Source organism: Cynoglossus semilaevis, chromosome 1 (assembly GCF_000523025.1).
Source record: "Cynoglossus semilaevis isolate Cse_v1.0 chromosome 1, Cse_v1.0, whole genome shotgun sequence".
NCBI lineage: Eukaryota > Metazoa > Chordata > Actinopteri > Pleuronectiformes > Cynoglossidae > Cynoglossus > Cynoglossus semilaevis.
The window spans coordinates 27,671,144-27,689,436 of record NC_024307.1 but is presented as its reverse complement, the minus strand read 5'-3'; the positions used below and the strand labels follow the sequence as shown (position 1 = coordinate 27,689,436).

General features: G+C 40.6%; 1 protein-coding gene across 3 annotated transcripts in view; it reads right to left on the bottom strand.

Annotated features, from left to right (window-relative positions):
- Positions 1-3,156: 3,156 nt before the first annotated feature.
- Positions 3,157-18,293, bottom strand: part of LOC103388853 (cGMP-specific 3',5'-cyclic phosphodiesterase) — a 41,936-nt gene continuing 26,799 nt past the window's right edge. Inside the window, exons 2-7 of one of the 3 annotated variants that reach the window (XM_025061276.1) lie at positions 12,599-13,127; positions 11,920-12,093; positions 5,877-5,966; positions 5,540-5,611; positions 5,363-5,452; positions 3,157-4,443 (exon numbers count right to left, since the gene is read on the bottom strand). In XM_025061276.1, coding sequence (XP_024917044.1) covers positions 4,108-4,443; positions 5,363-5,452; positions 5,540-5,611; positions 5,877-5,966; positions 11,920-12,093; positions 12,599-13,123 — 1,287 coding nt within the window. In that variant the 5' untranslated portion in view covers positions 13,124-13,127 and the 3' untranslated portion in view covers positions 3,157-4,107. The remainder of the gene's footprint in view (positions 4,444-5,362; positions 5,453-5,539; positions 5,612-5,876; positions 5,967-11,919; positions 12,094-12,598; positions 13,128-18,293) is intronic. The other 2 variants (XM_025061250.1, XM_025061225.1) reach the window with 2 other exon arrangements.

Below are 18,293 nucleotides of genomic sequence, written 5' to 3'. Positions count from 1 at the left end.
TCCCAACAGCGTCTAGTCAGCCATTGTTTGTCATGTGTTTTCCTGCTGCAGTTCAGTGTCATATTTAATCATGGGTAGTTAATTTAAGGAGGTCAACGACGTCAGCAGTTTGGCCGGATTTTAACAACAGGGACAAAGACAGGAGCGAGACTTACTGGAATATTTGTTCTGTTATGATGTTAGAAATTTAACAAAACACCGAAGGATGCACTTTAAATGCTAAATATGCAAATGTCACTAACGTAATGGTAGATTATTGTTTTTGTACATGGCACAGACCTCTGTACCCTGGAGTGATGACACTACTATAAGCTGCGTGTTAATGTAATGCCTTTTTCTGTCTTTTAAATCACACTGCCTGTAACCTGGATAAACTTGTTCTTAAAGGCCTCTTTCTGTCTTTTAAATCACACTGCCTGTAAACGGGGAAAAACTTGTTCTATGTTGCGCAAGCACTTGAGCCACTGCACATATTTTACATTTGAAAAATCCCATGACACACTTTTCACAACTTACTTACTCCTGTGTGGAACCCGGGCCTGTGTAGTTGAACACAACATTGAAATGCTGGCAGGAATTGATGTTTTATCAAACTGCTGCCACCTAGTGGAAGAGTATTTAATTGCTCTCCACGTCATTGTCATCGCGTAGATGAACAGAGGCAAACTTTTTGCAGTAAATTACTAGTTTTTAGACCAACTGAGAAATTGATTGGCTCCCATGGTACATCTATTGCTCCCTCGAGCTAACAAAATAATAAATAACGACACATTGGCTGTTTCTGAAATGACTCACTCATTCCCTACTCCTTATATAAGGAATTATATGCCTTATATAATTCCCGGTATAATTATATATATTGCACTATTTAGTTGACTCAACGGTTAAATAAACAATGGTTATGGACACTACTTCAGCCCGTAGTTGATTACGATATCACTGTCGCACAACTGAATAGGACGGACGGATGCTGGTCCTCGTTCCGCCATACCGTCAAAACTGCAATGCATTGTGGGATATATTGCTTGGGTAGTGTATATCGGATGTGCACTAGGCTTTGCGGTGCATTGTGGGATACATTGACTGCCCCTTTTATAGTGGACAACTTCTACTAAACATACCACACCAATACAAATTGGTGTGCCCCCTATGCAGTGCACTATGTAGGGTGTAGGGGGCGGTTTGGGACCCAGCCATTGTTTTGCGCGTGAACACAAACTGTGTCAGTGCCTCTGAAATCATCCTAACCCCTGACCTTAACACATATACTGAATTATAGTTGCAGCTTATACTTAGATACCAAAATTTACAGAAACCTAATATAAGGACATTAGGAATTTTCAGACACAGCTCTTTGCTGGGACTGAAGGTGAGTGTGAAAGTGACTATGCTGTACACCAAGATATTCACAAATCTGGGTGGCAAGATATTTGGTCCCAGAATACAAGGCAAAGTACAAACTGTAGACCATCTATTCATCACCTAGTGGACAATTATAATATTATAAATTATTAAAGTTAACGATTTGTGGCATTTACTAACTCTGTTTATAGGCATATGGCAGTGAATAAAAACTAAATGCCAAATAAATTGGATTTTTGGTAAACTGATTTGACGTGTGGTAAAAACACAAGCGGAAGCCTTAGTAAAAATTGTTGTTGAGGATGGTTTGTTATAACCTATAATATATACAGTATATGTGCGTCTGACCTGTCAGCCTACATGCACTAGAGGAGCTCTTTAAAGGTGTTGGGATTGACAATACCACAATAATACCAGGATGTTACAATCGCAAGAGTATGTGTAACATGTAGTAGTTAACAAACAAGAAACATTAGTAATATTTTCAATAGAATAGAAACATCAACAGGTTATCAGAATTTGAAGATCAAGAGTCAATGACAACCGAGGTTCCAAAGCTTAATAAATGGATGGAGTAATTCAAGGTTTCCAAAGCGTGGTGCAGGGCCCACGTGGAGACGTAGCGCTTTTAAACATTTAAACATTTTCTCTGTTTGTCTCACAGTGAGGGGTAATTTTGTCATCTTGGTTCAATGAGAAAAGCTGGGACATGTTATGCAAAATTGAGCGTACCAGTGTTTTGGTATCTCTGAGATGTCCGCCTACTCCTCAAGTGCCAAGTTGGCCAACTAAGGTGCTCTATGTACTTTGAAAATCTGGAAATGTGTCTCAAAACAAGCCCTTTGGATTTCAACCACTTTGTGACCTCACAATGTGCGAGATTATAGCAATTATGCCTCCTGTTCCTGGTAGCTCATGTAATTTTGACCAATGCTTTTTACTGAGATTGAATTTAGACTTCAAGAAGCCATATCAATTTGCCTTTAAAAAAGTTCAGTGGAGCTTTGAAACAATACTGTGAATTTGTCAATGTGGGAGGGGCTGGTAACATTAGTCCTATTTACTAAAGGGGGAGCTGCATTTTTGATGTTCTCACATAGTGACCATTGTTTCATCAAGCAGTGCTGTACCTATGACTGGGACAGAAACAGTAAGAAATTTCAGAACAGTCACTTGATCCTGTTTTCTTATCACCTCCATGTTTCTACAGCCATAGAATCTCCTATATGAAAAAACATCAGTCAATATCTCCCATCTGTAAAGTGTGCACATGAATACACCGCTGACGCTCCGAAACCCTAACTGCTCTTATTCTTAATTACCAGGCTGACAGATTCATTGAGCAGCTGTTTCCTTTTCTCACAGGCATTTTTTTTTTTTTTTTTCAGGAGGTGAAACATTTGTGACTCTCCTGCTTGATCATAATCGAGACCAAGTGAAAAATGTTTTATTCAGATCTCTGCTCGAGAATCTAGTCTCGGCCTTTAACTGTAGCAAAAGCAATCTCTCAAGTAAGAAACTCTCACTGTAGGATACAGAAGACATGGGGAAGTTATGGATCACTGAGTTTTGAGTTTTGATGCTAGTTCTGAGCAGAAATAGTTATAATAATACTACTTTGCGTTTTGAGTTCCGTAGTATAAGTCGCATCAGCCTAAGGTTTTGAGTTTTGATGCTAGTTCTGAGCAAAAATATTTATAATAATACTACTTTATTTTGCATTTTGAGTTCCGTAGCATAAGTCGCATCAGCCTAAGGAAGAAAAAAAAGTGTGACTTGCAGGAGTTGCAAATACTGGTACACAAGCCTAGAGTGCCCTCTAGCGGCTGCCAGTGTGAAAATAACAAACATATGAAATTGTATATTTTAATATATAAGTCGCACTTGTGTATAAGTCGGAAACCCAGCCAAAGGGTGAAAAAAAGTGTGACTTGTCTAGTCCAGAAAATAGACTCGACTAGAAAATACAGCAATAATAAGGAGTTCCGTACTGGGGGAAATTTACAATGTGAGCGCAACTGACACAGGTGACCACAGGAGGCACCATTAAGTACAAGGTTGCAACTCGCAGGCTGCCGCACAAGAGGCACTATTAGGGATATGTGGTTCCTCTGGGAATCAAAACCAAGACTCCTTGCTCTCTGCTTGAGAGGCAGGCGTGCTAACCGCTGCACTACAGAACCATTAGTTATCAGTGGCAGTGGTCCAACCAGGATTTTATTATATTTATTAGAGAACACTATGCTTCACGCATGATAAAGTAAGACACTTCAGTGGTGTCCTCAGGCCATTTTCTGAAGTACTTCAGAGGCGCCGCTTCAGTTTTGACGGGAATCAATACCTTCCAACGTACCTTGAAATTCTTACATTTTGCTAGCATCAAGGGGTCATGGCTCACCACAACATCTAAACAAATGTTCTGCCACTTCAACAAAAACCAAGAGAACAACCCTGTAAATATCAACTTCAGTAGAAAGGCAAAGGTGCTAAGGAGTGAAAATGTCCCACTGTGACACAAAAATAAAAATTGAAATGAATTTCACCCCCTGATATTTCTCAGCGGCACTCAAGCGGGGCCTGCCCCCCCACCTTGAGAACCACTCAAAGAAATTCCCCTATAATGATAATGAGAGACTGTCATATTTGCCACTGTCCATGTTGTTAACGCAGGTCATAACCTCTCCTTGTTTGCTTAAGTGACAATCATTGACTCTGTAAAAAGAACAGCGTGTTTCAGGCGCATACCTAAAATAGAACTGACCTGGAGAAATGTTCAGCGGTTATCACTTCTGCAGTAAAGTTAAAACTCATAAACTCACATTTTGTTGGAGCTACTTCTGTTTGAACTAAGGCGATAGACAGAGACCACAGACTGTAAAACACAGTACTGATATGGTTTTTGTTGTTGCTGTTGTTTACTGCCGTGTCTGTTTGCCGACTTACCATTGAGTCCTCGTTAGCAATGAACACAGTACAAGCATGGGCTTGCATGAAGGACAGAATGGTTCCTGCGATCTTCCTCAGTAAGACCTCCAGACACTGCTGCTCCTCGAAGATTAGACTGGCCAGGTCCAACAGAACCTGAGGAGAAAACAGGATAAACAGACTTTGTCATCTGCTAGAATTTTTAACAATCACTTATGAATGTATTGAAAACTAAACATACAGTAAATGAAGCCTGGTATTTGTCAATCCATGCAGGGTTAAACTGATTATTTTCAATGATAATCTTGCATTTCTGCTTTGCGAGGGGGGCCATTAATGTATATTCCGCTAACTGCTTGTTGCTAGGCTGTGGGCCGCTCTCCTCCCACACCCCTGCAAAGTGAAATACTATTGAGGACCTGACAACATGTATATTTGTATCTGTTCAAACCACTGTATGAGTTGCTGCCACCTAGTGACTGGAGGCTTGTTATTATTCAAGTATTACAGCAGTGGTACACTTATGTCCAGTGTGCCATATTCCTGCCTGGCATCTCACCATGCACCCCCAGGGGGTCCCGCCCCACTGTTTGAGAAGCACTGAATGGGGGTGGGGGGGGCAACAATAGTCCTATCGTTCCGCAAAAAACGTTTTGGAAACACAGTATTGTAGTAATCAAGATTCAATTACTATGGGTGGCTCGATACAACTTTTTCATGTCCGACACTGGGACTGCAACTTGTATCTGCCAATACAAATATCAATCTAATACCTTATTTTCTCCTTCAGTATGCCAGTAGCTGCCGTTGCTGAGGCGATAGTGTCCCTGTTTACGGCATGTCGTGCGAATTTAAGTTGACCATTGGGCTTAGAACATGGGTTAGAGTAGTTTTTGTTGTCAAGCTTTGACTAATACTGGACCAATACCAGTCCTGAGTATTACTAATAATGTTGTCTATAATTGATGTTTTACCTTGGAGTCCTCTGAAAATATACTTTGCCATGATACTAGATAAGAAATGTCTTGTATGGACCGATAAGAAGATACCGTTGATAATGCTAACCCCTGCTCACCTGATTGCGTCGGTTTTCCAGCTGCGACGTCTCATATAGCTGAGCGTTGTGTAGAACGATGCCTGAAAAGGCCAAATAGGCTGAGAAGTCCTGTTAGGAAAGAACACAACAACAAGTGAGATCGGTGGAGGGAAGGGGAAGCTGAATCTTGACTTAATTCGGAGAGTCTGAACCAACCTTTTCATCCTGTTCTGTAAAAGCCCCGTCCTCCCCGCATTTTTTATTGATAGCCTGGGCCACACCGACCACCTGTGGACCAGAATCACGTTAAATTCAAGGGTGAAGAATTTACAACTACACGTCAAAGCTCATAGGGATGTGTTGTTATGATATACAGTGGTTCCATAGTGTAGTGGTAAGCGCGCCAGCCTTGCAAGCTCGGTTCGATTCCCAGAGGAACCACACACTCGGCACCTCCTTAAGGGCAGCCTGTTGCAGCAGATCTGCTGTTAAACAAGGGTTTCCCAATTGTCGGATTAATAAAGTTTAAATTATTATTATCATATTATCTTACCTCATCCCTGTGGTTCTTGATGGGGAGACAGAGGATACTCTCGGTTTTGTAGCCGGTGATCAGATCCACTTCAGCATTGAACCTGGGATCCTGGGTAGTATTTGGAAATGACAATACAATTATTAGCACATTAATGATAGTTTTGACCAAAAAACAAAAAACATCTGGAATTTGGCAGTTGTTAGCCGCCTTGACAAAGAACACTTTATGAGCCTGTGGCAGTTGGAGTCCTCATCTGTATTCAGATGCATGCAAACAACCCACTGCACCACCTACGCGTGGGGCGACTGCAGCTCTGATTTGCATGAGAAGTCTTCTGTGCACTGCACGGTTGCAGTAGTATTCAACACTGCAAACCTCAAACCAACAGTAAATATTGTAGTACTTTAAAGGCATACGAGGAGCAGTCTTCAAGTCAACCTGCGCGATGTCGCTTGAATAAAATCTTGAATTTTACCGTTGCATAAAGCAAATGTTAGGGCCTTTAAAATGTATATGTTTTGACTTCGGCGACATAGAGTCAGCTAACAAAGCAGAGGCTAACCTGCAATTAACATGATGATGATTTTATCCATGAAATCTGGTGTTAAAAAATGAAGAAAGATAAAACTCAATTTTCCAGTTAGGAAATACCTCATTATTAATGTATTATTTTTTTAAAGTGGATTTTAAATTTATGTACGTATATGACTAAAATCCTTTGTGTTTAAAAACTGAGGGTGTGGTTAAGACCAGTGTAGAGAGACACGTTCGGCTCACTGGAATTCTCCAGCTGGCTTATCGCCTACCCACCGGCTGACCTTTAAACACTCGGCTTGTGGCTGTGCATTAATTAGTGCATCTAAACTCAAGAAGAAGAACACAAAAACAGCTCACGGTGCAAATCGTTAGGTTTGTTTTGGTACAACAACACGGTTCCTCCTTCCTGAGCTTAACATTTAGATCCACCTTTTTTTAGTTTTGTAAATTCCCAATGTTAAGTACTTTAAGCAGCTCAGGCAAAATTGACACACAGAAAAAAAAAATCACATTATAGGATGCAGTGAAATTCAATGACGACTGCAGGAGGAGGATTTACTCTGCTACTGCTGCAGCTTACAGGGAAAGCATTGATAAGGACATCCCAGTCTGCACAGCACTGCACTCCAGTAAACAGAGAAGATGTGTGTGTGTGTCACCACACTGCTTAAATCAATGTAATTGAGCACAGTAATGGAAAGATCAAGATCCAATCAGAAAGCCGGGGAGTCCCTCAGATGACGCAGATGGACTTCCTGGAATCAGTATCAGGTTCAGCACACACACACACACACACACACACACACACACACAAACAAATACACGCTGCGTCATGCACGCTAAGATAATTGTGAATTATCTGAGATGATTAGTGTACGGCAGGATGCACACGCTTCAACACATTTTTATCTGTGTGTCCATGCACGTGAACTGACGCGTACAAACACACACACACACAAATACAACAGTGAGTCATCCACAAACGTGAGCATTTTAACCACTCTGTCACATGCATGATTTATGGCACAACATCATCGATACTGTGAACAATTACGCACGGTTTAGTTTGCTTCCCTTGTTTCGATCACAAACACATCAAGAAAAAACATTTCACTCACTCTCTCTCTCTCTCTCTCTCTCTCTCGCTCTCTTTCTTTAACTAGTCACATCATCAACTCCTGGTTGGCAGGCAACCGGACGGTACAGCACACAACTAGTAATCTCTCAGGTACACACTCACAATGTTAACAACGCAGGTTTATTAGTTTCACCTTTTAGTAGTTCAAATGACTAGTAAAAAAATTATAAAATAAATATTGTAACTACTAGTAGTTCAAATGACTAGTAAAAAAATATAAATATTGTAACTAGTGATTAAAAAAACAAATGCCATACGTACAGAACTGTGTTGACGTCATGTGACCTGCATTAAGAGACAAACCTTTGGAGTTTTTCGAAGGGAGGAAACTATATCGTTGTATTTTATTGTACATATATTGTAATATATGTATATCATATTTTCTAATATACTGTATAAATAGCTAGCAAATCCTTCATGGAGGAGTTTTGCGTTCATCCTATTGCTGTATGGAATGTTAAAATAAGAGGACAAAGGGCACACTCACACTAAGCTACTAAAGCTAGTTATTCTTTACCGAGCTGTACCGTGGCGCCAATTCACACCCCTCCCCTCTCCACCACTCAACCCCAAGCGAGCTAAGGCCCAGTTGGCTCCGACTGTGTGTGACTGTTGTTTAAATGCAGTTAAAGCCGCGATCACGAGCGAAACCGGCAACAGCGGCTGCAATGGCTGCTTTGTGACCGTCGAAAAAGGTCAGCCGTTTGATCAACACGATGCAATTCAATGTCCTTCATCATCGGCTTTGACTAATGGGAGTTTGACTAATGCAGTGACCTTGAGCGACGGCCCGAGAGTCGCAGCTCTACAGATGCAAACAGTTTGAAAAGAGATGGAAAAATAAAAAGCATGTTAACCTTTAAATACAACCTTTACATATTGAATATATATTCAATATTCATAAAACCCACACTCAATGGACTTCATTCTTTGAAAAAATTTCACGTTCAGTTGCCTAACTCTTTAACATTGACCATGACCTGGATGACTGAGAATCTTCATAGACATATACACTCAATTTTACACAAACTTATACTTGCAATACAAAGTAAAACAGAATAACACATGTCATGTCATAACTGTCCTGCAGTGGGTTACATTTTTTTTTAAATATATAACCCAGTAAATTTAATGGATTTTTGTTGGAAAATAGATTTTGCCAGTTTAGATGAGGTCACTGAGCGTTTGCACACAAACAGAAACCAAACACAGGATTCCAGTTACAACATACCTTCCTCGCTTTATCTTTCTCTCTCTCTCTCTCTCACACACACATACGCATACACACATAAACACATATATGATTCTTTATTGCACTATAGTTTAATGAATCTGTGTAATAATAGATCATAATATATCATACTGAACAGTTTAATGACCCTGGCTTCGTTTATGTGGCTTTTATTACCCAGCTGTGTACACTGACAGCAACACACTAAAGTCCACTGCAGTTAAACAATACCAGTGTTCATATATAAATATATATACATATATATATATATATATTAGGGATGCACTGTAAATTCTTCTTCAAAACTGAAAACCAAAAATGAGAAAACCAAGGCCGAAAAAATGCAGACTGAAAAACCAAAAGAAATGATTATACTAATTATTAGTACCATTGCATTTATGGCTACGATTGTGAACTAAACCTCAATAAAATAAAAAAGGCACTGCGATTGCATATATTAATATTGATGTTATAAAGAATAAAACAATTACAAATATTTATCTAGCACATTCCAACAATGCACAATATAAAATAAAATGTTAAAACTTGAGTCCACGTATGTGTACATTTAATGATAATGTAAAGGCCCACCGGCCTGCTAAAAGAAATTCATAAAAACATAAAGTGCATTTAAGTCACATGCTGGATCATTTCTCGCGCGTGCTGCTTTATTCCCCCATCCAAGCAATGACCTTTATAACGCGTATAAAGTGCAGAGGATCAGAAGAGATGTCAGTGAAACTTGTGCTGACACACTCTATGAGTGGACTTTTCATTGTTTTCACTTTGTGGTCCGTCTCAACCTCTTTGCTTGGAAGAAGCTTTAGTGCTGCAATTAAAGGAATAACATCTGCTACAGATGCATCAGAGGAGCTGATCTCTTTAGTTAGCTGCTCAAACGGGGCAAGAAGAGGGAGAATGCTCTGTATTAAGACCCACTTGTCTTCGCTGTATGCCGCAAAGACTCGTTTTTATTTTTGTGCAAAGAGGCTTTCCTGCCTCTCATTTTCAGCATAGCAATCGGGATGTTTGAATTTCAGGTGACAAATTAAACCCGACTTGGAGAATTTTTTTGCAGATGCACCCCTTCTTAATTTTTTTTTGCAAACGCTATCCATGGGTCTTTCTCAGATATATTGAAATACGTCCACACTGCAGACATGTTGGCACTTTCGTTGTGGTTTTTGCTTGCGTCATCAAACCGAAAATGCACTTTTGGGCCATTGAGATGAGAGGGGCTTAGTGGTTAAGTAAGCAGACTTGGGTTCAGAAGGCTTCAGGTTTGAGTCCGCCAGCTGCCAAGTTACCACTGAGGTGCTCTGAGCAAGGCACCGTCCCCACACACTGCTCCCCGGGGCGCTTAAAGCTGCCCGCTGTTCACTTTGGTGATGGGTTAAAAGCAGAGGTCACATTTGGTTGTGCGCTGTGCTGTGTCACAGTGACAGGTAGTTCACTTTCCACTTCCGTGATAAGATAAAGATGATTAGATGATGAAATACTGCAGTATTTATGGGTCATGATAATAATAGATATAGTAATAGGTCACGTGGGGTGACAAATAAACCTTCCTCTTAGCTTCCTGTTGCAGTGCTTAGCAAAAATACATTTACATAATAGTGATCGGTAACAAATGCGGCTTTTCCATTTGAACAGCTCTGAGTCGACAGTGCAGACACAACCGTTTGCATTAGAGAACAAAACAATTTAGCCATAAACTGTGCAGGAAAAGAATGTAATTTTTGTTTTTTTTACTCAATATATATAATGCTATAAGAAGTAGACTTAACATTCCGGCACCAGCATGAAGTGATGTCCAGTTGGACTATGCGACAATTATGAAAAGTGCACTATTCAATTGAAATTACGTCACGTTGTGTATAACCTGTGACCCAGATAAGCCATTGACTATAAACCGCAACCATGCAGTACTTGAGCTGCAGCTTTATTTAGTACATCAGACGTAAATCAAGTGCAACCGGTTTTATAAGGTTGCTAATTGCTGTCCCCAGGTCTTACAGGGTGTGACAAATGTTCCCTCACTTCCTGGTCAGTTCATTTTGTGCCATAGTTGTCAGGTTTGCTTATTATAATGACTTTGGGCTTGCCATTGTCTATATAAACATCAAAACTTATGGGTTATGGATTTTAGTCTTTGTTTGCAAAAGTAGTTGCTAATTCAGGCTTACTCCTGTGTGTCACGTATCGGTCTGAAAAACAAAAATGTCTACAGTAGTTTGTTCAGTTGCATTTACTAACAACTAAAGAAGGGCTAAGGCAAGGTTGACACGCCCCCGTGAGTCTGATTGGTTGCCCCTTGTTACCACTATCGTTAGTCTTCTGTATGATCTTCAGGTAAGAAAAAAAAACTGGGTGTTAGATATTAACCTTTTGCCGATATCCGATATGCCGATATTGTCCAAACACGTAATTTCCGATTCCGATATCAACCGATATAAATAAATAAATAAAATAAATAAAAATAATTAAATGAGCTGCATTATCGGGTCTTCAAAATCGGATGGAAAACCGGAGGATAACAGATATTACAAAATGTGCTAATATCAGGCTGATATTATCAGTCGCCCGATATTATCTGACATCACTAAAAAAACTCCTCCCCCTCTCCAATCGGTGTCACTACAGGTAATACTAACGATTTGCGAAAAAATAAACATGTACTAACATTGCTAGGAATAAAGTAGCTAAAAATAAACCGCATACCGGCTACAGTACAATTTTTTGTCTAACTATTTTAAGTCAAACAATTGACCTTTGGACAGTGCATTGGAAGCCACATGGCTTCTTTCCCTCTGACCCACTGGCCTAGAGACAGATTCTAAAGTCAGGATTGTTTGATCATTGACTGAAGCTGTGCAGGAGTGAGCCTGTGTTGTAACCTGTCCATGCCCAAGGTCAATACTTCAAGTCTCAAAATGAAAAAAAAAAAAAAAAAGACAGATGCTCCAGATGGACCTACTTTGACCTACATGTCCTGCACACACACACTTTGTACTCTCACCCGCTTTGTCAGCATGAGCCACCAGATATACCCAAAGCTAACACTAGCCCGTGTAAGCAGACACACGAATCGCCTCACAGAGACAGTTACGTGTTCCCCGCACTCTCCCTGTTACTGTAAAGGAAATTAGAAGTACCTCGTATGCATTCTTGATATTGAGCGGCTGGCCCGTCGCAGCCACGTGTCCCACGATGCCCTTGTTCCACTCGAGGCGGATGCAGTTACTGGACGATTCCTCAAGCGTGGAGCCCTCAGCCACGTCAAACAGCCGACTCACCAGGAACTTTTTGTTGGAGCTGTCCTCGCCCACCTGAGATGATAGCATACCACAAAGTTTAGCCTTATCCAGGGATGATACCCTATATAAGTTGAAGACAATTAAAATGATAATGTGGGGCATTGGTGGCCTGGTGAGAGCTTAAGGAAGCAGACTTGTGTCCGGCAGGTCACAGGTTCCAATCCACCGGTGCCATTAGGTGCCACTGAGGTGCACTAAGCATGGTACTGTCCTCACTCACGGCTCTCTGGGCACGTGGTGTAAAGTTGCATCCTGCTCACTATGGGGATGAGTGAAATGCAGCGGACACATTTTGTTGGAGAACTCTAATATTCTCTTGGTTCTTGTGACTTATTTTAGGTAAAAATTAGATTTAAATTATTGGGAAGGAATCATAGACCAACATGTGCAACTCTTTTTCCTATATCTTACAGTACATTGATTACAGTGATTCAAACCCTGGAAAAACAATGTATAAATGCAGTAATTACTCTCTCACCCCCCTCACCCTCCCAACCCGTCCCACACACAGCCCTACCAGAAACAGCGAGTAGCGGTCGGCAGCAATCAGCTCGTTGATGTGGAGAAAGATCTTGTGGCAAAGTGCTGTCACATCCAGGTGACTCGAAACGTCCTTCACCAGCTCCAAAAGCCTGGCGCAGCGATCGCCCCCGCTGCCACCGTCTCCCCCACATCCACCGCCGTTGCCACTACCCGCAACGCCCTCACCCATCGCTGTGCCACGCAGGGGGACAGTCTCTCGGTCTGTGTCGCTCAGAAACGTCAGTGATCCCTCGGAGTCTTTAACCACTATGGGTCTGAGTGGGCGGTCAAATTCGGACGCAGAGATTTTGCGTGTAGGTGTCCCCGGGACAGGGCTGGGGACTGTGGCTGGTGAAGGACAGCGGTTGTCCAAGATGGTGAGAGTAGGCGGCAGGGTGTTTGAGATGGGTGTCGGAAGGAGGTCTGTGGAGGACAGGTAGGTGCGCTGCTGAGGAGGATTGTCCTTGGGGACAGATGGCTGGATGGTGTGGACACGCTCAGCAAACCAGGCATTCACCATCTCCCTGTAAAAGAAGACAGTTCGGATGTTGAAATAGTGAAATAAGTGAAATAAGGCAAGTTCAGTTCAATTCCAACGATCACTAAGGAACTTACTTACTTACTTGCTGTGAAGGACAGTTCAAAAACATTTTTGGTAGTAGAATACTAAACCTAATTAGCAAAAATATTTTTGTTCTAAATGCCTTGTTTCTGGAAACACGCAGCTGCACTTCAAGTAACTAAATCAGTGTTTACCAAATTTTTTTTCTGGGAACCCATATTTTAAAAATCACAAACCTTCGCGATCCAGGTCAATAGACATTATTCATAAACTCCTGGGATGGGAGACGATCCAAAAAAAAAAAATCTTTTGCAACCCACCCGAGGGCCGCGACCCAGTCGACCCAGAAACTAAATAGTTCCACTAAGCAAATTTATAGGTGTACTACATTAATACAGTTGTATTAGGACAAATACATCTTTGTCCTTTTTGTCGCAGGCTTCATTTTAATTTCAAGTGACAGCAAAGTTGGCAGTTTCAGGTGGAAAACTCAAACACGTTTTTTTCTTTGTCCTTCTGGTGAACCCCCTACTATATTGTGCAAGAAACGAGAAAGTCTGCACAGACAACAGAAGCAGTTGTAGCCTCCCAAGAAAGACTGAGCCCTGTACGACTAGTTTATCAAAACAAGACTAGAGGTATTCAAAAAAAAATCACATGACTACGTGCTGACATCTATTAATACTCACTTGTTTGGTGAGAGAAGTCAGTAAAACTATGTGATACTCCAAACATTGGTAATGGTTATATAATGAAGATATTGGAGATTCCTGAGAAAAAGTCTGCCATGCTGATATGGGAAGTATAACAAGTAAAATACTTTCAGTCTGAATAATAATCTAAAAAAAAAACAGATTTAGTGGCATTACAGCATTAAACCTGCAGCAGGAAATGAGCATCCAAACAGACTGATTAATGATTCATAAACTGTTCCTTTCTATCTGGTTCCAAAAGCCACTAATCACCCCGCAGTAATGCGTAATGCCCACTTTTAATTTAAAGTTTGCCAACATTAGCCGTCCCTGCGGAACGCAGTAATGAAAAAGTATAACAGGCTTTTGGAAGCAAAACAAGTCGGCTGAGGTCAACTTCTTTGTAATGGTTACAAAGGGAATGGGTTTGCTAAATTTGGGGGAGTTTCAAAGAGAGCAACTCGCTGTTTCTGTTCATGATACGAATCACTCCTCTGTATTAGAACCATAACCATAAATATTACATACCATACCTAAAACCACATATAAATTTACATATTATTAGCACTGCCTGAAAACATAACTGAGAATACAGGCATTTAGATTTTAGCAAAAAACACTGTATTATATATGTATTTCACAATGAATAAATCAAAGAAGGGTCCCATCATATACGTTCGGGTCGTGGAGACTGCTGCCCCCGCGACCCGGTAACGGATAAGTGGATGAAAATGGATGGATGGATGGATGTCTCTTATTTACTCATAAGACAAATGACAGAATTAGACAGGCAGAAACTACATCAGTGAAGGGACAGCAAGTTGGGGCAGTGGGCGTGGTGACCCAGAAAACAATCCTAGCAGAATTGCTGCCAGGGATTCATCAGTCAATAAGATGCTAATCCGGAATTTTCAGGTGTCAACTCAACAGGGACATTTTTTTTTCATTTTTGTCAACTAAATATGCTAATCCGGAATTTTCAGGTGTCAAATCAACAGGGACATTTTTGTCATTTTAAACGTAATGTTCTGTAAAGTGTCAGGAATAAGTTCCCAACCATCATACTGCGAATGTAATAATATTTGGTCCAAGTAATCTCAACAATATAACTGGACTACAAACCCCATGTCACTACTCAGTTTGAAATAATAACACAGATGCATTACACTCTCATCTATCATTCATCTTCTACCATTTAGTCCATTTCAGGATTGTAGGGTTACAGGGACCTAATCCCAACAGGCATTGGGCAACGGCGAGGTACACTGGACCACAAATCACATTCCACACCACGTTTCCGATTAACCTAATCTACGTGTTCTTGGACTGGGACAGGACAAAAACCCACGTGGTACACTGGACCACAAATCACATTCCATACCACGTTTCCGATTAACTTAATCTACGTGTTCTTGGAATGGGACAGGACAAAAACCCATGTACACACAGGTAGAACATACTCAAAACCCAAAGACCTTTTAACTAACTTTTCAATAATTCACATTATTAATCTGGTTAATCACAGGATAGCTGTGAATTCGTCACAGTTAATCATCATTATTAGGGATAGCAATTAATCATGATTAGTTACTTTTCCAATTTATCATGATTAATCGGAATAAGTCGATATTTTGTATAAATGACGACAAGCTTTTTTCTGTATGTTGTAGAACAGAATGATAAATTACAGCAGCTCCATGTTTTTGTTTGTTTTTTTTTTTGCTAAATTAAATGATCAAATCACTATTATGTAAAAATGTTGAGAAAAACATTTATGACATTTTTGGTGTTTTTCTCCAGATGAACCTTTGTTTTAACTAAATAAAAAACATATATGACTACATTAGGTATCTAATTATACTGCAGATTTTTGGTGTTCCACGGCTAGGCCAAAGCTCCGATCGCCTTAGAGAAAGGCAAAAACCTGGAGAGTATAGTGAAAACAACTTTCTCAGACATTAACCATCGTACTTTGGGCCAGGCTAAGCCTGGGCCAGGCTAATAAAAGTCCAAAACACTTTTAGAAGCAAAAGGAAAAGTGAGATGTTATCCATCTGCAGTGTCAGGATCACTCAGGCTGACTTCTCTTTACCCCATCACCCGCTGAGCTGCAGCCTCCCTGCAGCGCTGGATCATTATGTATCCCAGGCAGGTTAAGCTGAATCAATAGCACTCTTAGAAAAATGCCTCTCAACCAGAACGTCAGACTGGCTGACGTTTACGAGCGTCTCCGGCTGCAACAAGGACTTTTTCACTTTTCAATTGGTGGTCAAAACCTGCAGGAGAGGAAAGCCTTGTCCTCCGAGGGTCGTGTTTATGGAAACATATTACGGCCGTGATGTGACTGAGACTTCTGGTGTAAAAGGAACGCTGAATGAAGTTGCTATGGCGGGTTAAGTGGATAATGGGGTCTGAAGGGGTTTGTCGCTAAAACAAACAGCCCTAGAGTGTCTTGATGAAGTGCTGCCAGCCTGATGAAATGCCCAGAGCGGCCTGTGGCACGGACAAGGACAAGGACGTCTTACGTAGCCACTGAAAGGCTTGCAAATAAATCTTTTTTTTTCAAAAGAGCAACAGAAGAGGAGCAATTTTCTTTAATGGTGCACGCACATATATATATACGAGGGCTTGTATAATTATCACCGCAGAGCCGCTCAACCAAAAGCTGTGAATTAAACGGCCGTAAAAGTTAATGTTTAAAGGCCCCAGTGCGACCATCAGCGCTGTTACTGAGTGTGGACGGGGAAACGGAAGTGAGAAATCTGAGCCCTCGAGATGTTTACTGCAAATGTGGAGAAGGAAAAAGGAAATGCAAAGTTATGTGTGTTCCAATAATTGAACATACAGTATTAGCACTTTGACACAGTACGTAGAGCGCTTCAGTATCTGTACGTACTCTTGTATGTGCTGCAGTTACCTCATCAGTTACCTCATCAGTTCACACCAGTGTGGATTTTGGATTTAGTCCTCGTCCCAACTAAGTCAAAATTTTAGTTTCGTATTAGTCGACGAAATATCAAAAATATTTCAGATTAGATTTAGTAGACTAAAATGCTAAGCTAGGCCATATTAGCTCATATAGCTAATGCTTTGGTCCGCCTTCCTTTAGGGGAAACTCAGGATGACATCGCTGCAGCTAACACGACAAATTCGTTTTTATATGAAATATATCATATCATTCTACACCGTTTACAATCTAGGACAAATTGACCAGAGTATTACATTTGTGAAAATACTTCATAGTCGTCAGTTTTTTCTTATACCAGAAATACATTGTCATCTTGGTCCACATGTCACACTGTCTAACCAACAAACATAGTTTCGGTTTACATCCTAGAACTAGCTTTTACAACATTAACTAGTGCATCAATAAAATTCCTCACCACAATTTAACAAATGTCAATCATAGATTAATATTTAATATATAACGATTTACGAACAATTCAGCTTATGAACAGAATAGGGTCAATATGCTTATTCCACTAAACTGAAGACAGTTGTAATTCTCTCAAATATTTAGGTTTAAAGCTGTCTTTTGTTGCTAATTCATGTGACTGGCTTCTCATACTGAATTGTCCATGAATTGCATGAATTGCAGTCAACCAATTGTGATCTACACAGACAACCATGGACAGCTCGGTGTGTCCGGTTACCCTCATCCTGCTTGTTTTCAGACTGTAGGAAGGAACCTGGCTAAACCAAGGCACACGGCTACCACTGGGGATCGAACTACAATGGAACCACCAGATATGAGCGTCCTGACATACGAGTATTCCGAGATAAGAGCAAGTCTTCGAGCAAATTTTTGCTTGGAGATACAAGTAAAGATTTGAGATACGAGCACGCTAGGTGGCCGAGACGCATCTGCCGCGAGTCTTCAGTATTGTGTTTGCGTTATCTACGTGATTTTCTCTCTATTTTATGCATTATTCTTCATATTAGTGATGAGTTCTAAGAGAGTGAGTGGTAAGGATGACCATGGAAATAAAGCATGAAATTGTTGATACATATGAGTGTGATGAATATGGGAAATATGGGAAAAAATGATTTGAAACTGATAATGCTGGTATCTCAAGGTTCCACTGTATTGGGTTTCACGCTGTAAGGCAAAAGCATTAACCGCTTTACGCCGTGTGGCTTCTTCTGTCTCTTCACAGACAGTCAGGATATGACATAACTGACCTTTGCAGATTAGCCAAGAGGGAAACATGAATTCCTTCAGAAGGAATAATTTAATAACAACATAATGGATAAGCTCCAATTGGACAATCAAACTTAATGCAGCATTAAATACACCTTTGTCTTCCAATTCCAAATGACAGTGGGTTCTCCAAGATCTAAAATCAACAGTTGACTGAGCACAGATATATGTTTATTTACCAATAAAATGGGATTACTTTAAGCTATCCTTTTAATTCAAATCTTCTTCGGATACC